Consider the following 23,016-nt stretch of genomic DNA (forward strand, 5'->3'; position numbering starts at 1 on the left):
TCTGCCACGGTACTAATGCAGTTAATGGAAGGAGGACAAGAGCTGAAAATAAAGTTCATCAGCTCCAGAGGCAGAGGGAGCAGAGGGCTGGAGCGAGGGGGACAGGTAGAGCAATTTGATTTTAATCAACTTCTAAATCAGCAAGCTGGAAACACTGATTTACATTATCAATATTAATTTTATTAGCATTTTACAGAGAGGAATGAGGTAATTGTAAAGGCAGATTAATTCTTATTGGCAGTTCTGACCTAGCAGCACTTCTTGCTGATTAAAGAGAGCTCAGCTGTGACCTGCCTCAGTTCCCCTGCTCACCCTGGGAATTGTGAACCGCACTTCTATTTCTACTACATCTGAAAGTAATACTGTATTTATTTCTGTCATTTTTATGTGATCTATATCTTACTGCACTGCGGGGGATTTACAAATTTATTAAAAATGATTTTAAAATGGCTTTTCAGTAACCTATTATTTAATTAAGGTCATAGAAACGCTTAATTTAATGAAAAAGTCTATTTCTAAATGTGCTAGAAGTACAGAGTGGAACAACAAAAATACCCTCGCATGAAAAATAACTTGAGAAGGTGCTGTGTGTGTGGTTGGAGAGCTCACCTGTTGGTATCGGGACACGGCTCTTCAAAGACTTAGAATTACTCATTCTCACCCTCTCTATATTGCTATTTTTGCTTACGGGGTTTTGTTGGTACTTTTTCATATGCTAAAGAGGAGGGATAATCTACATTTCTCCTTTTTCTTTTTTCCTTTTCAAATTAATGATTATTCAGTCACTGAAGTTGGTTAGTACGGAAATAAGGGAAGATAAACTTGTTTGAAGAGAAAGTTACTAGATTTGTACTTAATCTGGTACAGGTTAATCTGTACAGCGCTGGACTATCCCAGCTGGCTTGTTTTTCAAGCTTGGTGGTAAATATAGTACCAGTATTTTGCAATCGCTTCACTTACAATGATTTTTGGAAGACGCCGTATCTTTCAAAGCTAGTTTGAACGTTTGAAATAAAATTAGGCGTAGCTTTCATTTTTAGCCCTCTCTGCGATTCCTGTGTGCTCTAGCGTCGGCCCTCGCGAACGCGTCCCTTTTTACCCACTTGATTTCCCCACGCAGCCCGGTGCCGGAGCGAAGGGTTGCGGGGCGGGCAGCACAGAGGGCGGGGCCGGCGGCGGGCGGACAGGGAGGGAGGCGGCGGGCGGACAGGGAGGGAGGCGGCGGCCGCCCGGGGCTTTTCGCCGCTCGCTGCCTCGTCGCTGCCATGGCTTCGCTGCGCTCCGGCCCGGCCTGGTGCCGCCTGCTCGCCTGGGCCGCGCTCGGTCCCGTGCTTTGCGGAAGGTCTGTGCGGGCCGAGCCGGAGCCGAGCGCGGAGCCGGAGGCGGACCCGCACGCGCGGCACCTCTACAGCGCCGAGATGCTGCGGCACGGCGCCGCCGCCGCCCCGCACTTCGTCATGTTCTTCGCCCCGTGGTGGGTATCGGAGCGCCGGGAGGGCCGGCACGGCTCGGCTCGGCTCGGCCTGGCCCTGCGCGGCGTCTCCCAGCCCGCCTCTTCCCCCGTTGACGTGGCGCCGGGAGGCGGCCGGGCCGGGGAGGCCGCGGGGTCGCTCCGTGCGCCTTCCGCCGGGCCAGGGGCGGCACGCGTGGTGAATGGCGGCCGCGGAGGGCCGGGCCGGGGACGAGGTGAAGCTTGGTGCGAATCGCCGCGCCCGAAACCTCCGGCCCTAAAATGGGACCCTCCGCCGAGGGGAGGCACCTGGGGTGGATGGGGATGGCGCGGAGCAGCCCTTCAGGGCGATGGGACGGGGAGCCCGTGCAGGGAGCCTGCAGCAGCTTTGCACGCAGACCGAGGGCTTTTGTTGTACTAACGAAATGGAGGCTTTGCTGACTTTCACGTCCCCGCGTCCCCGGCCTTGTAGATACTTTCTTGAAGAAGTTTAGTCCCCGGCCTTGTAGATACTTTCTTGAAGAAGTTTAGTCCTCTTTGCTGTTGCAAATGTGAGGATAAGTTTGCTGCAAAAGTAATAGAAATGAAAGCCTCCAAGCAATATAAATGGAAGTCCCTAAGGCCACAGGTAGTGGTAGCAGAGCTGGGGAGCTCCCACATCTGCAAGATATTTACTAGGTGCTTGTTCTAGACTGGCATGTTTGAGACGAGAATAGTCAGGTAGAGTCTGAGAACAGGACTTGGATGGGCATTACAGCAGTCAGTGGGACAGTACTTCTCATCTCTGGGCCTCTCCAGTTGTTGCTCTTATTCTGCTTTCCTGCTTCACTCTCTCCTTTTTTTATCCATCTCTGACTTATCCAGTAGTGTTATTGCAAGTTTTGTTGTCAGGGTTGCTTTTTTTCCTTCCCAAGTTTTCTTAGGTTGAGATAATGGAATGATGCCTTAGCTTTGGACCGAAACATGCCTACTGAAGACTTCTGGTACCTAGTGCCATTGAGGCATATGTATATCATGATACTCTGAAATCAAAGCTAGAAAAGTATTTCCTTTAAAAAATGAAGAATTACTTTGTTGTTTTTTTTGTTACTGCCATCAACTTGTTTATGACATACAGAGTCGTTAAGTAAAAGCTTGAAAGAGCAGATATTTTCCTTTGCTCTCTGAAAGTTACAAAACGGAGGAAGCCCAACTTGCTGGTGAAGGATCTTTGAGAGTAAGGTCAAAGAAATTCCTGTGCAGAGCAGAAGTGCTCAGGAGGTAATATTTGCATCTCTTCAAGCTTCAACTGACTGTTTCACAGGCATCTCTGAAGCCATATGGATTTTTGTCTTGGATCACAGTTATAGGAGACCCTGTGCAAAAAAGGCCATTGCAGAGTCCAGCATATGCTTCACATCTTCACTGTGCATCAGATAGAGCTCTGGCCTTGCAAACTCGGACCACTCTGTGCCCTTGGGAGGGTTGATGATTTCTGCACAGCATGCGTGTGAGGAAGCTGTGTTCTTTCCCAAACTTGCTCCAGCTTCTCTGAACGTTACTCTCGCACTTAACGTGCCTAATCCAAATTCCTGGGTCTCAACTCCAGGTCCTTTGTCTGGACTTCTGGCTCCTGACAGGCAGCAACAGGTCCAGGTTTTATGTTCAAGGGGAAGCGAGGGGAACAGATGCTTGAGTGAGATGCTTATATACACTAGTAGTTTTATCATTGGTAATATCAGATGGCAGTCTAACAGCCCCAGAATAGATTGTAGACTCTTCTATTAGAACCTACAGCCATACTGCTAGTTGGTTCTAATGTGCTAATCTCCTTGTGCTTCTCACTGATGCAGGCATTTTGACACTGCTCCTTTTACTTAGTGAGGGAGAAGCCTAGCAAACTCTACAATGTTCAGTTGAATTTTCTTTCGAATTGTTACAGATGCTGGTAATGTTAGTTAATGAAGGCTGACAATAAGTTGAGATAGACAGGACCAACCTCTTCTGCAGAATTCTTCAAACAAACATTGCCATGGGCCTCCCTCTTCCTATTCTTACAGCAGCAGTACCAATAAGTTCTCACATTTGCTTCAAGTACTGTGGGCCAATACAAACAAATACATAAAATAAAAAGGTCATTTGCCATCAGATTTTTGATCATCAGCTTGTCTTCCTTGGTATCTACGTTTGAACAGGTTTGACTCTCAATGATACTAAATAGCGTAAGATTTTGGCCTAGCCAGTTGTGTGCTTACAAAAAAGGGAAGTTTCCCAATTCCTTAGTTGGAAGGACTCTCATATGAGCAGTTTAATTGCTTTATTTTGACCACTATGTCTTTTAGCATGTTCTAGAAGTCCACTGAACTGAAGCATTAGCATGATGGATTGCCAGAGTTTGTTGTGTGAAATCTCTTGACTGGAATTGATCTTGGCTGGACTCTTTTGTCCAGAGGGGGCTGGTGCTAAGATGCTTGCACCATTATACCTAACCTAGGGTTGTGGGTGTTTTTAAGTTAGGTGATGATTTGCATCATGTCTTGCTTGGAGTTACCCTAGCTAAGTACAGAACTGTGGATGTATTGGTGACATCCAAAAATGTCTTTGTTCCTCACTAGCCACTCCTAGCCTAGGAAGACCACAATCAAGTCTTCCAGGGGAGAAGCACTGATACTGTAAGAGGAGCATTGATCTATCAGTGTGAGGTAAAGCAGCATGCATGGTATTCCCTAGATACTGCCACAGCAAAATAATGTCCAGGCACAAGCACTTGGGGCCCACATTGCTTAGAGTTCAAATGAGCAACCTATCTGCAGACTTTTACAAAAAAAAGTTCTCTCCTTATGTCTTGATGTTAGTAGTGTACAAGAAGGATTTTTGTTTTGTTTTGTTCTCAGCAATCTGAATCTTTTCTATAGCATCTCTTTTGCATGTTGATTTATCTTTATAAACAGAGATTATGTAGGGAAGGAAAGGCAGAGCTGCTTGTTGATTGCTCTCTACCATCCTTGTTGGCTGCTCTTCTCTTCCAGTTCCTCTGATAACAGTGTAGGTGCATGGGACTATGAGAGATGCATAATGTTATACAGGCTTGCTGTCTTTGGTTTTGAATTCTCAGTTTTTATATAGTGTCCAGTTATGTCTTAGGCATTCTAGAAGGAAGTATTTCAGGGACAGTCTTGCCTTTTTTTCTTTAAATATAAGCTGAATTTTTATGAAAGCCGAGAATAACTTACTAGTTTGTTTCTGATTCAGATGTGGGCCTTTTTCTTGCTTTATTTTCAATTTCAGCTCATATAATCTGAAGAAGGAAGGGAATGGTGAACTGTATAGAGCAGAGATCACGGTGTTAAATATGAATAAGGTAGTTCTATTGTGTACTTTAAAAAAAAAAAAAGTGTGAATTACTTGAGATTTCCTTTCACAGATTTCCATTCCCAGTTATTGAGCACCAGTATTCACTGAGAATCCCAAGTCATCCTCTTGGAGCTCCATTCATGAAGAATTGAGAGTGTTCAGTCTGAAATTAAATATTTAAGAATTATTTAAGTTTAGTAATAGCACATTGGATTCCTTCACCATTATAATTCAGAATGAGGTTATATTCCTCTATGTGGTGGGAATATATGCCCCCCCAGTGTGACCAACTGCAGCAGGTTCTTATCAAGATTAAAAGATGGTGAGGTTTTTTTGTCTTATTGAATCAGAGAAGCTGGAAAGGTGTGAATCTATGCAGGTTTTCTATGAGTGGGCTCAAAGCCAGTTGTGTGAGTGAAATTGTTTTAAATGGAAGATCGGAAGGGAATAAGAAACAATTTCCTCTGACATCCTAATGCTGTTTTAATTGTTAAAAAGTAGACCTTCTAGGTCATGTCAAGGGCAAAACCAGCTTTCATACTGGTCAAAAAGTTTTTTGGTTGATCCAGTTGTGTATTTCTAGATGTACGGAAGGATTGGCAAAAGCAGCCATTAAAGAGAAATGGAAATCCTTCTGGAAAGACTTCTTTCCTGCTGCATAAAAGACACAGTATTTTCAAATGTTGGAGAGTATAGAAAGCTGGTCAGCCTCGTGTGATTTTAATTCTGGGCAGCTGGAAAATGCAGACTCTTTTCTTAATAGCATCTCTAGGTTCAGAAGGTGCTCAATAGGCTTTCTTTGATGGTTTTTACAAGGAAGGCATTTGCAATGTTGTCACACGATACACGGTACTATTCACTGTTACTTACTGTAGCAGTGTTTGAGTATGGAAGATGTCCAGCTTAGTTATTTTTAAATGTATCAACATCTCTGATTATTTTGCGTATGGCTTTTCCAAGGATTCATTCCCTTCTAAAGAGAACAACTGTAAGGAAATATTTTGTTCATTCTGTTGCAGGTGTGGACATTGCCAGCGTCTCCAGCCAACTTGGAATGAGCTGGGAGATAAATACAACAACATGGAAAACCCACAGGTCTATGTTGTTAAAGTGGATTGTACTACAGACACTCCTCTGTGCTCTGAATTTGGCGTCCGAGGATACCCTACGTAAGTATAGAAGGAGGTCTGGTCCTGTGTCATTCTGTTTTAGTTTTCCATGATCTTCTGCCAACTTGTTGAAGCTAACTTCTAAGCTCTGTGTTTTGGTAGTTTTCTCTGTAGCCCTGTGAATCTCTTATATTCCATTTAATCCTTTTACTGTCTTGCCAAGTATGATGTGATATATGCTACTCTTACTCTTCTTTCTTCCAAAGAAACTGTGTTATGTCTTGGAGATGACTGTTTATTTAAATAAAGTCCAGAATTGTCCTCCTCTCTCTCACAGTACCCTGTTTTCAAGCACCTTCCACAGCCCATGCTTTTCAGTTTCCTTCCCTGGGCTTTCTTTGTCTGGTGTTGCTGCTGACCTCAGCAACAGACTGAACATGACATCCACCCGTGGCTATACTTGCTTTGACCCAGATGAGTGCCACTGATTAGAAGCTGAGAGTTATAAATAGCGACGTCCTCATTGAAATAGGAATTGTCCTTAAGGGCAGTCTGTGGCTTAGTTCCACTAGAAATACCAAGAAACAATGAATTTTACAACTTTATTTTAGTATCCCCAGAAACAAACACTGGTTGCACTTGTATATTTGTATAGTTTATGTTGTGGCACCGTTCCTTACAAAAATAGAAAGAATGGCAGAGACTCTGATTAAGGAAGATTTGAATGGTTATCTATTGTCTTGAGATATGTAGTATCACTTGTATTGTGTTGTTTTTCATCACTTTCATATGTTCATTTCTTTACAACTTGCGGAATGAGAAGAGAAAGAAAAACATGTAAAGGAAAAAAGAAAAACTGGCCTTTATTAAATCCCCTGTAAAAATTGATATGGGAATGAAAAAAACGTCTTAAGTTCTAGAAGTTATCCTTCAAGTTGAGGGAGGTGTGTGATGTTGAAATGAGTAATTGGGAATAATCAAGAGAGCTGTTGCTGCAGCCTGAGCTGAATTGCTGTGAATTAATAAAGCGTCTTAACTTCCTTGGAATGTTTCACATGTGTAAATTTTTACCTCACTCTTTTCTACATTTTAATCCTTTAGTTTAAAGCTGCTTAAGCCAGGACAAGAACCTCTGAAATACCAAGGCCCTAGAGACTTCCAGACACTGGAAAACTGGATGTTGGAAAAACTAAATGGGGAACCATCTGTAAGTGGAAATGGAATAGGAAAAGGAAATATTTCCTTCTGCAGACTTGCTGTTCTATCTATAGGTTAGGTTTCACTCTCTGGCAGAAAATCTGCTCCTGAGAATAAAAGTCAGGTGAGAAAACGATGTGGAGCAGCTTCCACATAAGTTAGGATATCAGATTTTATTATTATTCTATGAGCTACCTTTTGTTCCTGAATTTAAAACTACAGGAAGTACATAGTGCAGTTTTTAGTGTTTAGCATTTTGATATTTGAAGATTGAATTCTTTATGTCGATTCATTTAACACCTTTAGGCTATAATATCTCTGGAGTAAGAAAAGTGACTTGTCTGTAATACAGGATAAATTGCATAATTTCCTCTTAACAATGTGGGATGCTATCTTTAGCTTGCTTATTAGCTGATAATGTTGTAGTGTACAGAAAGGGATTAAACTAATTGGTTAAATAAGTTGAACTAATATCATCTCTAGGAGAACCATTGGGTTAGCACTTACATGTATTAGACAAGCCTTGCCTAAAACTACATTTTTAATTGCTGTTGCTAATCAAGATAAAACTACATGCTGAGCACAATTAAAAAATGATTATACACAAACAGTGATATTTTTAATAAGTTTACATTAAATGCTTAACTAATTCATGAAATGTACTTCCCTCTTGAATAGGATTCAGAATCTACTGTGGAACCACCAAAAGCCCCCGAACGTAAGCAGGGAATGTATGAACTCTCAGCAGACAATTTCAAGACACACATAGCAGAAGGTAACCTCTTTCATAAGCATGAGATACTTGTTTACAGAGACTTGCCTAGTGGGAAGTGGGAAGCAGAAATATTAGTTCTTAATGTACCTCCTTCCCAGTTAATTTTCCAGTAATGCCTCAGTAAAGAGGATGAATCTACATGCTGTGTAAAAATGCTGTAGTTTATTTACTTACACTTTGCACACCAAAAGAACAGCACTCCAACCAGAAGACAGTAGAGTTAAGGCCAGATTAAATTAACTGTCTGTGCCCATGTGATAACATGAATGAAACAGACACTAAAGCTTCCTGAAGAAACCAATTAATTAATTAGAAACGTGTTAAATGTAAAGGAGGATTTTCTGCAGCAGATTTCCCTGTATGTGTGCCTTATCAGAGAATTACATGGAAATGACAGTAGATTCTTCATTCAGCCATCAGGAAAACACTAAGCATTAAACAGTTTGAGTGGGTTCTGTCAGTGTTAAGTTTAGTGTGTGCATGAATGTTTTAAGATGTATCCATTGGCTTTCATAAACCATTGGAGGAGGTATTCTCATGGTGATATCTGATAGTCGAGCAGCTTTATGATCATCATTTCATGAACAGTAAAGCTGTTGTCCTCTCTTGACTTCAAGAGTGCTTAAATTTAGCTGAAGGCTTAGGAGTTCCACTTGGAAGGTTGACTTTGGTTCTTAAAAATACTATCTGTCTACCTTTTTTGTGCTCTAGGGCTTAAAAGATACATTTATTTTCTTTCAATCAGAGGAGAGAGTATCACAGAGTAAATGATACAGAATAGCTGCTTTTGATTGTATGTTCTTAATTAATTCATGAGAAATTTCAGTATGGTCTTTACTTGATCAAAGCAGAGCTAGTCAATCATTTTGAAGGTATTCCTGATGCAGAATAAGCAAGTTAAGACTAAAGTACTTTCGCAGCTTACATTTCCTAGTGATTTTTGTGGTATCTCTAGTCTGACCTCCTTCTGTGAACAACCCCCAAAACCAGAAATTCTAGAAATTCTAGCCCCCACAGTGGTTCTCAAAGGATTGTAATTCTGTTTAAAAAAGTTTTCCCACAATCACTTTTTTTTTTCCCCTCCAAATTACGTTGGTTTTTTTTTTTTGGTTTAATTAAATTCATTTTTATTTTGTATTAAGAGAGCATTGCTTTGATGTGTGCAAAAGCAGGCAGCAACTTGAATTAATAGTAATTCTAATTAAAGGATATTACATATTCTGGTAATCTGCAATTAGGATAATAATTTTAAACAATATATTAGTGTGAGGCAGTAGAGAGACTCTCCTCTCTGTAAAATGCCATGAAATTCTACAAAGGCAGCAGTTTTTGCAAAGTAGAAACAGAGAGAATTGCAAGATGAAGAAAATTATTTAGGCAGCTCATGGACACAGAGCAGTGGTGTTTGCCTAGAAATTTGTAAGTTGAAGTCTAATTTATACTTTGCTTTATGCTGTTATAAATACACATGCCTTGGTTCTTTCTACTCTGTAATAAGGCAAGTGATCGACATAGTAGAATTAGATATTCTAGAAAACTGTTAGGTTTAGTAGTAGTTCTAATGCTTCATTTGTTGGCTTGAGGTTGTAAAGCTGCTTGGATCTTCAGGGAAATTGGCAACACTGAGGGACTGCATACAGTTTTGAAAACCTAATTGCTGAAATATTCTGCCATGGCTTTTTATTCACAGTGTTTCCTATCTTTAACCCAGGAAATACCATGATAAATTTGCAGACAGAGATTAATGCCTAGCCTTTAATGGCAGCCAAATTAATTCCAAAAGAGTTAAATCTTTTTCTTTGACTTCAAAGGTAATCACTTCATCAAATTCTTTGCCCCTTGGTGTGGTCACTGCAAGGCTTTGGCCCCAACTTGGGAACAGCTGGCTCTAGCCTTTGAACATTCAGAAACTGTAAAGATTGGCAAGGTAGGTGATGTACCTTTTCTTAATTTGAAGCTGTTTTGTGCATACAGGTGTTTCAATCAACTACCTGTGATTTGCAAATAATAGCTTTTAAATTCTCTTCATATTCATAGTTCCTATTTTAATTTTATGGTGGTTATTTTCTTCTCGCACATTCAGTATTCTACTTTATGTTGGAAGAGATGGTTGTTTAGTTACAATTAACAGGACTCCCTAATTTTAAGCAAGAACTTATTAGAAACATTACATAATCCTCCCTGTGTTTCAGAGAGATTTGGGAATAAGTCTAAATACTTTTAAAATTTTTCCTGTTTATCCCCATTGAGCATTCTAAAGTTTTCAGGGGGTCTCCCACCCTAAAAACTGATACCTTGTCCTGCTTTACTATTTCCCTTAGGGATGATAACCAGATTCTGTGGTGTATTTACCATGGGAGTTTGATATTTGTACATGGAGTGACTTCTGTGCAGAGGTATGGAGGTGGTCTGGCAATTCTAGTTACTGGCTTTATTTGCTGACCCATACCTAAGTTCAGGTCACTAATGATGTGAATCTCCCTGTATTTGTCACTAATGGAAAGCTGACAGGGCTCAATTTCCATATCCTTAAGCTTTCAGATAGGCTCACTGGTCTGAAAGCTTCCATGACACTTAGCAGTGCTGTCTGTCCTGCAGAGAGACAAGAAACCAGCAATCTCATGTCTCTGCTCTCATAGTATTTTCAGCTGTTACTAGGGGTGATGAACTTCACTTTTTTTTTCCCTATGAAATGCTTTGATAATTGCTAATTCAGATATGCCACAGATGCAGAGAGCAGATCAGCATGGTTAAACTCTAGAGAAGACATGTATCTACTTTTGAGACCAAGTTGATATAAAATACACTCCCCTCTGAGAATAAAGTAGGCAACTAATGTTGCTTTGATACCCTTTGCGCCACATTTGTAAATGCTGATTAACTTTTGAGAACGTGGAGTGCCTGATAAAATCATTGCTTAGCTTAACTATCTTCTTGAAGTTACCATTCTGTTATCCAGAAGAGTATAAACCAAAAATTTTCAGAAGTCATATTCAGTTGTCTGTTGTGTTCACAGTTGTCCGTTACTGATATTTGCTCTCTAATGAAGCCACCGAGATTTGTCTCCATGCTTAGTCAGTTTTGTTTAACTGTATACATTATGAAACTGTTTGAAATGTGTTGGCTAAGATTGTAGGTTCTGTAATTAAACAGGAAATACAGCTGTTTCTAAGAAGATTCAACCATGACCTTTGTGTAATGTGGGGAAATAGTGTCTTAGCAGCAATGCTATCTGCTGGCATGGTTGTGTTTAATGTTTAGATTGATCTTCAGTCATCTGGATCAAAGTATTTCTAATGTAAAATTCAAAATCCGAGTGTAGAGCAAAGACTTAAGTGCCTAAGTTATCTGTTTGCTTTGCTTCAGAAAAGATTATGAGCAGGTAACTTTATTAGATTGGTTTATGACAAATTAGAATTGAATGGTGCTACGCACTTGGAATTTCCTTTGGAGTCAAGTTAACTTCCTAGCTGTTGACATATCTTCTGATTTCAAAGAGTAGTCTTACTTTTAGGTGAAGATATATTGGCTTATCCATTTTTTAAAAGCTCTTGCATGTTAGTATTCCAGTATTTAACTAGAATACTTATGTTCCCATTGTTCTTTGCTGCTGTTTCTTCTCCTTTTTATCCATCCCTCCCTCCCTCCCTCCCTCTGTTGTTCCTCTTGAAATAAAAGCAAAAACACACATCGCCTCCCAATGACACAACCAAAACACTATTTGGAAGGCTGAAATAACTGTTCTCAAGAAAATACTTGGCACTGGCTTTTGCCAAGCTATGTATTGACTGTTCATGTATTTTTCTGGGATTTTTGAATATGACGGAGGCTCTAATACTTATTGTGTGTTTATTTTACACACTGAATGGTTTATAATTTTCTTTTTCAAAACGTAGGTTGACTGTACCCAGCATTATGAGGTCTGCTCTGAAAATCAAGTTCGTGGCTATCCTACACTCCTCTGGTTTAGGAATGGTGAAAAGGTGAGTCTGCAAGCTCAGCAAAAGATCAGGCTGTTTTTTCCTGAATAATACATGGACTACGCTTGGATCCTGGGAAAAAAGATCAAATGGTTGTATATGAGAGTCCAATTGTGACACAAAAGATGTTGCAGGTTTAAACCAGTACTAGAAGAGAGATATTTGATCCACAGGTAAAAGTTAAAACGTTTTGCTCAGTGTTTTTTGCAAACAACTGAACGGTGTTCATAAATCTGAAAGCAGTATCTTGAAGTGTGCTAATGTGAGAGGAATTCTCTCTTTATCTTAAGACTCTACCTCCTATAGAACACTAAATGAAATAGAAATAATAAAAATATATTCAATTTTTATAATATATATCAAAGGGTTCTTATCTGTAAGTGATGCCAGTCTAATGAGTGATGTCTGAGAATGAACATTTTCCTTCATAGAAATCTTCATACAGACTCTGTGAATGAGAGTCTTGTGCACCCAGCTGATGTTTCCCTTGTAGAAATTCAGAGATACCATGTTCTGAAGTCTGGGGAAAGTAAAATATTTATATACTGCATGTTTTAATGCTGCATGCGTGAGCAGCAGCAAACGTGCTGTGAATTGTAGTGTTGCTTATCACGTGTAACTGAAAGAGAGCTCGAATTGGACAAAATGGCACACCCAAGGCTAGAAGCATTTTCAGTTAGCAAGAATTTGGTCTGTTCATGGATTTAGTTTGAAGAACAGGAAATGTTCTGCCGTTGCTCCAGCATGATTTTCCAACTGTTTTATTTTTAACATGGCTACAAAGGGCAAGATAACTTGCCAGAACTGTAATGGCTCAGCGTTGAAAAGTTAGCTGTGTTTTTTCTCAAAAGCCAGACTTTTTTTTTTTCCATAATTATTGAAGTTTAAGTTGCAGTGAATAAAGGGTGCAGTGAAAGAACTCAGATCATTGCTATTGTATTTGGTCAATATGAATCTCAGCCATTTGTCTGAACAATGTATTTCTCTTGACATTAAACTGGCCTGTCTCCACTGGCAGTGTTGATATTCCCTGGTGACTTTCTGCCATCATAATCACGTGTTTATTTGTGAGCTGATACAATATATTTAACAGTAAAAAAACCCACAAAAACAGCAACTTTCCAATAATGTAACACAGAGATTCCTGGAAGTCCTTCTAGCCACTGTTGTACTGTTCAGTAACATGGGGGAAGAGGAGGGCTGCTGGTTCAGCCGTCCAGCATTGTTGTCCATAATGCTGTCACCCATTCTGTCATAACTGACTGGCATCACAACACCCATATTGGTTAGAGGTAGCAGAAGCCCTGTGAGGAATGAATGTGGATTGACCCTGTCCTGCTATAATGGATATGAACAAGGTAGCACAGTGAGCTGGTGGGTAGGGCTTTTCAGCAGTGGCAGCAGTGCCAGTGGGTCACCACCGTTGGTGCAGATTTTTATGAGCATGGCATGCAGGCTCTTGTTCATCGCTGGTGAAAATGCAGAGCTAATAGTCATTGTTTTGGAACTGGGAAGTTGCTGTATCAAATGGTATTATTGTGCTCTTCGTAGCTGTTATCATTTCCATGGGAACAAATAGGAGACGTTACTTTTGGAGCGACCTACACCTGTGCTAGCTAAACTGCTCACACACACTCACACAAGCTATTTGATAATTGTAGGGTGACCAGTACAAAGGGAAGAGGGACTTTGATTCCTTGAAGGAGTATGTGGATGCCCAACTACAGAGCTCTGGGAAAGAACCACCAGCAAGTAAACCCACAGAAGCTCCACAGCCACCTGCAGAACCCACCCAGACTGAGGTAGGTGCTCCTGCACTCTGCTACTGTATTAACAGAGTTTCAGCAGCCTGTCCAAGTTTTCCATGTGTTTCTCTCTCTGTTAGACCCACAATTTCTAGATGTGAGCTGGGCCAAGTATTTTCTTAATTTTCTTTTCAGCAATTAGCGAGGGGAATTGAACCATAAATCTTACTGATACTTTACTAACCTGAGTTAGAGAATGTAATGAACAACTACCTCCTTTTATTTTAATGGTTGCAGTAAGTGATTTAGACAGTGTTGTAAGTGTGGTCTTTTTTGGTGTGCTGAACTGCTGGCACCTCCATGTGTGTGACAGCATACTATGTCACTTGCAAGATTCTTACTTTAACCCAAGGAGATGGCATACAGTGGTGAGCCATTGAAAAAAAGCCAAATTTCCATTCTTACAGACTATCTGCAGAAACAGCAAACAAGCAAAGACATTGAAGGTTGATCTAAATGTCTTAGGGCAGTGTGCACTGTGGCAATAAAACTCCTTGGGTTTTGAGGCTTAATCCTGGTTGTAGCAGCTGGAGAGTTTATGAATATTGCCAAGGACTGTCAGGAATATCTTCATCTTTGCATAGCTGTGCTTCACGTCATGTAATTCTCTGTCTTTTTTCATCACTTCTGCATTTCATCTGCCATTTTTCTTGCAGCTGAACATAAAATTGGTATGATAGAATAATTAGGGATAATTTTTAAGCGTTCTGTGTTAGCAAACATGGAAAACACAACTCTGCCCAAAAAGTAAGGGATGGTGATTTACTCTCCTTTGTGATGTACATCATACTTACATAATTAAAAATGTTTATATTATTAATGCAAATACAGCTTATATGCAGCTTCTCACAAGAGAATATTACCCTTCCTATTTGGCTTCTTCCAGTTGGGTTGCTCATCTTTCATAAGGTGGCTTCCAAATAGTGATGTTAGATGCAATTTTCATCTTTCTCAACTTTTTAAATTGACCTCATATTTAGGTATGAGGTATTAACAAGCTGGTGTTAGTACAATGCAGAAAGTAATTAGTCTTCACTTTCTATTTTTAGAGAAATAACATAAACTACATATGATGCAAATTCCCACTTACACCTTGACTGCACCACTGCACATGCAAAAGGGAAAAGACTATGGGGAGGCAGGGTTTTTTTGCTAAATAATAGTAGATACGGTGTAGAACTAAACTTTTTTCTTTGCAAGTTTACATCTCAACCCAGTATTGCCACAATTTCTTGGTTGTTCACCTTCAAACACCTTGGTTCTGATTTTCTTCTCATGAGTCTACAGGATTCTAGCCCGTGTAGCCGGAAAGCACTGACTGTGATTAGCAGCCACAGCTGGTACCACAGACAGCAAAAGCCATGAGTTCTGACTCCAAATCTGTGTTCCAGTATTGTGTTCCAACCCTGTGTGGGTTCTTATCTTATATGGACGTACTACATGTCAGTCATTTCACAAAAGTTGAACTTTTATATCTGTCAGGCTTCAGAGCAGCCACACTTACCCAAATTACTCAAAAATGATCCAGATGTGTTAAGGCAGAATGACCAACACAGCTGCTGTCATTGTCTGCATTCAAGTCTCTTTTTGGCTTCTCTTCATAAAACCTCCACTGCAGAATTGATAATCCTGGCAGCTGCACTCTTGTGTTTGTTTTGCTTTCATTTGAATTTGAAACCTTTATAGGCATGAGATTCACTCATTTATTTATTTTGAATCCCTCCCATCTGTAAAGGTGTCACACAAAAATCCAGTTAGTTATGGTTCTGTGCTCTCATACAATGTGTGAGGCTGTCTTTAAGCAGTGTGCAGTCCTCCCTTCTCTCCTGTGCCATTGCTTCTGATGTTATCAGGAGGAAAAATTCTTCATGGTATCCATGTGAGTGTGATGTGGTGATGTTCTCCTGGCAGCCAGATATGTGTTTCTGGTAACAGCTTTCCCTGTGTTTGCAACACAGGGATATAGCAGAAGGAGATCAGCTGGCAGGACAATTCTAGTATGCCATAAGTTCCTCATGGAACAAACTCTCCATCAGCCATCACAGGTTTTATGCCAACTGCTCAAATCATTGTTCTTGAAAGGCTTGCATGACAGCCTGTTGAAGTGAAGGTGATTTATTTATTTTTTTTTTTTTTGAGCAGATATAAGTTTGCCTGTCAGTAAAGTCCCCTGAAAATGGGCATGTTTTATTTCTTCAGATACGGATCTCTCTAAGGATGGATAGCAGCTAAGGGGTAAATGTGAAGTATATTGCTTTTAATCTTGTTCATACCATCAGTAATGCTGTCTTTCCCAGTTTGAGGTTTCCCTCTCAGGTAGCTAAATGCTCATTTGGCCAGTGTTAAACATACAACAATGATTTTACTTTCCTTTTTTAGCAGGCTACAGTGCTTTCTCTCTCTGAAAAAGACTTTGATGAAACCATTGCTAGGGGAATCACCTTTATTAAATTCTATGCTCCATGGTAAGTAGTTTGTATCTCCTTTTCAGAGTTATTATTTTAATTTGTGCATTAGTTGTTGTAGGCCTTTGAGTTCCTCTGTAGTACTGCATTTGTTGTCTCAATCTAAAGTGCCAATTAACTGAAAAATGAATGCCTTGGCAAGAGTTGCAGCCAAAGATTTGGTCTCTTTTAGCTTTCCTGGGATTCCTCTCTGTGGAAAGGCTGACAGAGAGGCTTTACCTGCAGCTAATGTCAGGTAACAAGGAGAGCAAAGCTTTCTTCACAGGCTTAGCTTGCTCCTATGCCTTGATTAGGGTAAGCTGAAGGAAGGCTGTCGGCAGTGCTGGTTGAGAAAGGAGAACATGCCAGCCATTGGGATCTCTGTGCCACAACCAGCCTCTCTGGGAAGCGTTACTTGAGCACCTGAAAATTGGTACAGACTGTAGAGCTTTGGATAATGGGCTGCCACTCTTCAAATATCTGATTAGAAAACTAATTGGCACAAGTGACAACTTTAACCCTTTATTAAATGCTCTGTGTAATATATTCTTACAGCAACCTGTGGTAGAAATGATTGATGCAGATTTTGGTGTAGGTGCACGCTGAGTTGAAAGCATTGGGGAAAAAAAGTAATGATGTCCTTCCTATCTGGCCTCTGCCATTTCTAGCATATCCAACAGAGTCTAGCATTCAAACTGGGATAAGACCCTAGTGATACAAAAGCACAGAATATTTTCCTTTCTGAGACTAAAAGAATTATTTAAGTTTGTCTCTCTGGTTTTTGGACTTCATCCTATATATATCTGATGGAATTTCAGGAAATTTGTTTGCTATCTTTCTCATCCATTTCCTGGATGATGAAGAAGAAGAAACCTCGTGTGGGAGGACAGAAGAAAATTAAGTTGAATTTCACTGTGTGAAAGATAATGCATCTCTGATTTCAGACCTGCCATCCCACGAGGGATATAGAAAGATCTTTTATTTGTGGCAGTAGATCATAACTATTGCAAAGCAACACAGGCAAATGCAACCTATTTTAAGATGTACTCAGGAGTATCAAAATATTGCTTCTTAACTTTGCCAGTAGGTGTGACTGTGTTTCTGATTGTAAGAAAGAAGTACTAGGAAAACTTTCACTTCTGTATAGTCTAAATGATGCAGTTTTTTCCAGCGTTGTCACTCTTTTTACTGCAGTGTGATTTGCTGCCTGTTTTATGTCTAGATCTGCTTTTGGATGTGGGAATGTATCTGACACCACTGTGTTAAGAAACAGCCCCCACTCCACACACCTTCACGTTTGCTCTGTTTACTGCTCTCTCTTCACTTCCTTTATCCTTTCTGTGCACTGTGGGAGACTGAGATTGATTCTGTGCCCATTCTGCTATGCCACCAGCAGAACTCATTGTTCAATTCAGTATTCAGTTGACACCTGTGCACAAAGTAGAAAGATTCTAGTTGGAACCTAGAGCTTGTTGGCAGATGTAGGAATTGGCCATCTGAGAATCTTATGGAAAAATCACAGATAACTAAAAACAACTGAGAATTTAGATTTACATTTTCCTAATAGCATGGCAATTTAGCCAACTTGTGATAATCTGATGGGGTGTTGCTGGAAAGAATCATGTTCTTAATCAGTATGCTCTCCCTGGCTGTAAAGTTCAGGAAGCCACCATTTAGGAAAATACTGCTTATATTTATGTAGCTGATATCCAGTTTTAGCTCTCAAAGTCATGCTTATGTATACAGTTACAGTGCACTGACTATAAATCACCTTTTTCTCTTCCAAGTGAATTAACTTTCACTGGGCTCAGCAAACACTATTATATTGCTTGCTAGTTGTGTCCTTCAGTTAGTTTTGGATAAATATTCATGCTAACTTGCATAATAAGCATAAAAATCATCCTGTTTCTGTTAGGTTTTGTGCATAGTTTTGTGCAGTGCTTTTATACTGTTGTACATTAACAAGGTGGTTTAAACGTATGTAGGTTTGTGTTAAGTGAACTTTAGCAGAGATATCTTTCATTGTTTTTGTGAATGCCCTGATGTAGCTTCGGGGCAATTAAAGGGCTGTTCTAATTACCCAATTAAGGTGCAGCTGGTTAGAATAGAATGAGCACAGCCTTAAAGTCTGAAGCACTTTGGGAGTTCTTTTTGAAAGCAATAAGAAGTTCGGTTTATTAACTTGGCCAAGCCCTGTTCAAACTATCAACAACATTAATACTTTACTATAATTCCTGCCATTTTACAACATCATTTTTTTTCTTCTGACACTAGTCCTTCAGTGTGTACCCTGTGGACTGCATTCTCATGTTACTACAGAGGGAATATATACCCTTGTCCCAGAACGTAAGGGGAATAAAGTTGAAATAGGCTTTTTATATTGATGATGTTACTGGAACTATTCTATATGTAATGCAAATCAGAATAGGGTCTGATATTCCTTCTGCTAAGTGAAACTTATTGACTGCCACACCACTCCACTGTGGCTGTATCTGAAAGCAGAGTGATAGTATTAAACTTCAAAGTAAAGTTTTTCCCAGAAAGTTTATGCACTCTAAATGGAAAAGTGCATTCAACTCAGTGTGTATCTCAGAGAATCTGTGCTGAGAAAGGTGTCTATTAAAATTGAATTTCCATCACCAGGAGTTGCTACTTTACTCAAGGAGGCAATTAGGAACTGGAGGAAATTCAGTAGGGAAATCAAAATCTCATTTAGGTAATTAAACTCAGGCCATTTAAACTAAACATAAATGGCATATACTACCTGATGAACTATTATTAATTAATTCATTGTTTGAAAAGCTTAATTAGTAGTGCAAACATTCTTTATCTTGTTCAAAACACATTCATATCTACGTGACTGTGTTTTTCATTTAAAAATTCTCTGTACTCATCTTTATTTGGTTTTGTTTTCCTCTGTGAAGTGCTGACAACCAGAATACCATTCCAGAAGAAGAGAGTGAAAACTACCTCAGTGTTGTACTTAGAGGATACCATTCACTTCTGTTTCTGTAGCTCATTTGACTGACATAACAGTGCAAGGGAGTTGGAGGCCTAAATCATTAGGGGATAGGAAAGGCAGCTTGTTAAACTTGCAGATATTGCAGTAAGACAGAGATAAACGGGAAGGTGTATCTGCTAAACAAATCTCTTTCTTTGTTTCTAGGTGTGGTCACTGTAAGAACTTGGCTCCGACTTGGGAGAGCCTTGCCAAAGAGCAATTTCCAGGTTTGACTGATGTCAAAATAGCAGAAGTAGACTGCACTGTAGAACGTAACGTCTGCAACAGATTTTCTGTAAGTGTGAAAGAGCTGTAATGAACTGGATAGTATTGTGTACCAAAGCTAGAAGCTCCAGCATGCAGCCCAGCTGGTTACTGTGTTGTGGGTGCCTGGTGACAGCACAACCGTGTTCTTCATTAGCAAAAACAAACAAAAATGTAGCTCAGAAATGCACCTGATGGCACGGTTTCTTTCATTGATAGTTTGCTCCTCAGACTTGGTCATTCTCATTACTGGAAAAAGGTGAAGGAGTCCCTGCTTTGAGAAGCAGCAGCCCTCTGTGAAACCACCAGTCTTGTGGTTTCTTCAGCCACTGAAATGTTCTCTTCCTAGAAAATAAAGGTTGGCTTGTGGATCTGGTGGCCACACAATGGAAGATAAAGCTGGCATTCAAGTTGCTGATGGAAGAGCCTAGAGTACCATGTATTTTCCCACTTAACAATTTTTAGAAATTGCAGTTTTAAATTGACTTATTTGTTTAGAGTGGTTTGGTAGCTTTTCAGAGTCAGATACTAATACCAGTGAGTCTAGAAATCAGTAACAAGTTTTGTTTGTGTGTGTGTCTTTTGAAGGTACGTGGATATCCTACGCTTCTGCTTTTCCGAGGTGGAAAGAAAGTCAGTGAACACAACGGAACGAGAGATCTGGAATCACTGCATAGCTTTGTTTTGCGTCAGGCAAGGGATGAATTGTAATAAAAGTCTCAATGCTCTGTCCCTGGCTGTCTCTGTACGGTAGTTGAGGGATTTAAGGCATTGCTAATTTTCAAATAGTATGTTGGGGGGTGGGTGGGAATTGGGGCTTTTTTGTTTACTGGTTTGTTTTTAGGAAATGGAATGTACTGAACATTGGTATCTTCCCTCTGTGTGTGTTAAAGTTACCCTACTTGTGAAGGAAAACTAACAAGTAGTTACTGTGCAAACGGAGAATATTTTCAGTATCAGTAGTATTGCTACATTTCTGCATTCCCGCAATCAAGTGTAAATGGATTCCATTGAGACTAAAATATATTAAGAAAATCAAATTAAGGGCACCAGCAGAATATTTTTGTCTTCAGGTTAGATTTGGTTAAAAAAAGTAATCCTTCCAAACTGCACACTATTGCTAGAAAGCTAAAAGCTGCAGCTGTATTAAATAACTACTGCCTCTACGATGGTACTTCCAACCTGTTTGTCTTAATATGGCTGTTGGTTAAGAAATGAAAAGTCACAGGAGGCTGAAAACACACATTTGGAAGATACCAGGCCACCATGAGCTGTTTCCTGTTAATCCTCTCTGCATGAGAGGTCAGCCATAATGAAAGCAATGGTACTGTAACATGTGCCTGAACATTACTGATGCCATAGTGTACGTGTCAGGTGGATGTTTTTTGTTGTAGACTCCTTCTTTTTACATCCAGAGGAGTAACTATGCTCTACTTATATAGAGTCAAAGCAAACTGGCTCTATTATAGCAACTTCGTTAATATTAAATGATCAGTTACACCTCACAGCTGATTACATGCATTTCCTACCTTCACCTGAATCCAGACTTTGTGTTGACCTGCTCTTTAGTCAGAGCACTTGGAGAACAAGTAGTACAATATAAGTAATTTTTCCATTCTGTTCGACAGTTATCTAAAATAGTTCCCCACTCTATTTGAGCCTTAACCTTTTTTCCAGGTGTAAGTGTTGCTAAGTTTGAATGTTAGGCCCAAGCACTCCCTGTTGCCTTCAATTATGATACGGATCTATTCTTTGGTGCATAAGATGCTCCATGTTTGACAGTTGAAAGCCAAAGAATGTACACTGCAGGTACTGTCACAGTACAATGACAGCAGCAAACCAAGGACTGAATTCTGCCATCCCGTGTGTGTGCACAGAAACTCATGGAATGAGTATGACAAACTACAGGCTAATTTGACTAATCTGTCAAAATGCTGATTTTATCCATCATATGGAGTAGGTTTGTTTTCATTTAAAAAAAAAAAAAAAAAGCAAAACAGTAATGAACTTTGAAATCAGTGGGTAGCTCCTGGTACTTCACTTCACTGTCTGTCAAGAACCTTGTGGTTCTGTTCAATTTAAAAATGTGCAAGGGTGAAAAATCCACAATGGAAGCTAAGTGTTGTACTGGCAGATGTGTTAGATCAATGTACGTACTTCTGCCTTAAAGGAAGCCTTTATTATCATGTTTTTAACAACTTTCTAGTGAAGCACAATCTCATGAGTTTCTTGTATAAAATCGAAGTGATACAATTGTTTACACTGAGATTTTTCTAAATAAAAACTTTTTTAAAAAGCAGTCTTTCTATAAATGATACAGCACAATGAATATACAGTGAAAAGTGCAATAAATTATAGCTTGTATTTACAAGAAGCCTTTTAAATGCAAGAATCAAGAGGTAAGTGCATTTAATACAAGTTTAATATTGATCAAAACAATTTGCTGTTAGCTTCTGCTAGACAAACCGTGGCTACCGTGTGAATGTATCCTTTATACCAGTTTGTTAGTTGCGTGAGTTGAAGGGGAAAGGTTGGCCAAATATTTGAATAAGTAAGTTGCTGACATTTTGTCTTCCTGTAAATAAATTGTCCAACTAGAGAATGAATGGCCCCTAAACTTTTACGTCTGAGTTACAGCTGGAGAAGTGTCCAGACTTCCTTCCTGGGCAAATGGTAGTAAGATGAGGCAGCTCCACTCAGGGAGTGGAAGGAAGTCATGTAAGAACAAATATGTGAAGTTACACTACTCACAGTCAAACACTGATCAGGAAAGATCAGCCACGATGTAAGTTCATCTAGTATTTCTAACACAGGGTGCAGCCAAGCCATCTTACTCTTATAGCATCAGATTAAACTGTGCTCAGAGACCAAGGGACCCAAAAGATTTGCTTTGGCACAATGCATACTATCATGACAAGTTTCAGAGAAGACTAACAGGAGAGGTGTAACAGCTGATCCTTATAGACAAAAGGCAATTCCTACTCTTAGAAATTTCATATTGCTATTGTACACATGGTATATACTAAGTCTGATGTAGTAACAATGCTTTCTTTAGCGACCCTCTCCCCTCAAAAAAACTCACTGGTTTTGGGTGTTGGATGTCCATCTGCTTAAACTGTAGCACACATCCAAGCAACTGATAAGGCCAAGCTGCTAGGTGAGATTAAGACCATCCCAGCCAAGTAAGCACGTGTGCGGGCATATTGCTGCTTTGCGAGCTCCAGTTGCAGAGCTGAGCAGCCACTGCAGCTTAGGGTCGCATTTTAAGAATTCCAGCTCTTTGCTCACACCACACCATGTGGTTCCACAAGCCCTTTCCTCGCACAAGGCACATAAATGGTGTTTTGAAAGGTGATTCATCAACTTTTTTTTTTTTTTTTTTTTCCACTGTCAGGTAGTTCATGGAAGTATGGAAGGTAGTATGGAAGTTCATGGTAGAATCACAGAGTCCACATGAAGACTGTTTGTCAGTGACATCCACAGGCTCTTACTACCATATTCCTGTATTTCTTCAAGATTACATTAGAATTATCATCAAAATAAAGAACTGATATGGCATTTAGTTTGGTAGGTGCACAGCATGGTTTGGGAACGTAATCAGGATTCATAAGATGAACCTGTTGTTGAAAAGAAAACATAATTGATATGATGGTAACTC

The 23,016-nt window shown here is 39.8% G+C and overlaps 2 protein-coding genes across 3 annotated transcripts in view; one reads left to right on the forward strand and one right to left on the reverse strand.

The window, feature by feature from the left end:
- Positions 1 to 1,195: 1,195 nt before the first annotated feature.
- On the forward strand, positions 1,196 to 21,654 carry TXNDC5 (thioredoxin domain containing 5). 2 transcript variants are annotated; one of them, XM_085220253.1, is made up of 10 exons: positions 1,196 to 1,474; positions 5,803 to 5,952; positions 6,994 to 7,099; positions 7,768 to 7,864; positions 9,676 to 9,791; positions 11,761 to 11,847; positions 13,506 to 13,646; positions 16,029 to 16,114; positions 19,260 to 19,389; positions 19,947 to 21,654. In XM_085220253.1, exons 1-10 carry the CDS (start codon positions 1,266 to 1,268, stop codon positions 20,067 to 20,069), a joined length of 1,245 nt encoding a protein of 414 aa, XP_085076379.1. In that variant the 5' UTR covers positions 1,196 to 1,265; the 3' UTR covers positions 20,070 to 21,654. The 2 variants fall into 2 exon arrangements, with proteins under 2 accessions (XP_085076379.1, XP_085076380.1); XM_085220254.1 differs by having other exon boundaries at positions 16,032 to 16,114.
- Positions 21,335 to 23,016, reverse strand: part of BMP6 (bone morphogenetic protein 6) — an 85,794-nt gene continuing 84,112 nt past the window's right edge. Inside the window, exon 7 of the mRNA XM_010708455.3 lies at positions 21,335 to 22,975. Within this exon, the coding sequence (XP_010706757.3) occupies positions 22,826 to 22,975 (150 nt within the window). The 3' untranslated portion in view covers positions 21,335 to 22,825. The remainder of the gene's footprint in view (positions 22,976 to 23,016) is intronic.

This window comes from Meleagris gallopavo, chromosome 3 (genome assembly GCF_905368555.1).
Source record: "Meleagris gallopavo chromosome 3, MGAL_WU_HG_1.1, whole genome shotgun sequence".
Taxonomy (NCBI): domain Eukaryota; kingdom Metazoa; phylum Chordata; class Aves; order Galliformes; family Phasianidae; genus Meleagris; species Meleagris gallopavo.

Coding starts and splice junctions, on each gene's coding strand:
- TXNDC5 (XM_085220253.1), top strand. CDS start 1,266: ATGGCTTCGCTGCGCTCCGGCCCGGCCTGGTGCCGCCTGCTCGCCTGG. Junction 5,953..6,993: donor GGCGTCCGAGGATACCCTAC/GTAAGTATAGAA, acceptor TTAATCCTTTAG/TTTAAAGCTGCTTAAGCCAG. Junction 7,865..9,675: donor CAAGACACACATAGCAGAAG/GTAACCTCTTTC, acceptor TTGACTTCAAAG/GTAATCACTTCATCAAATTC.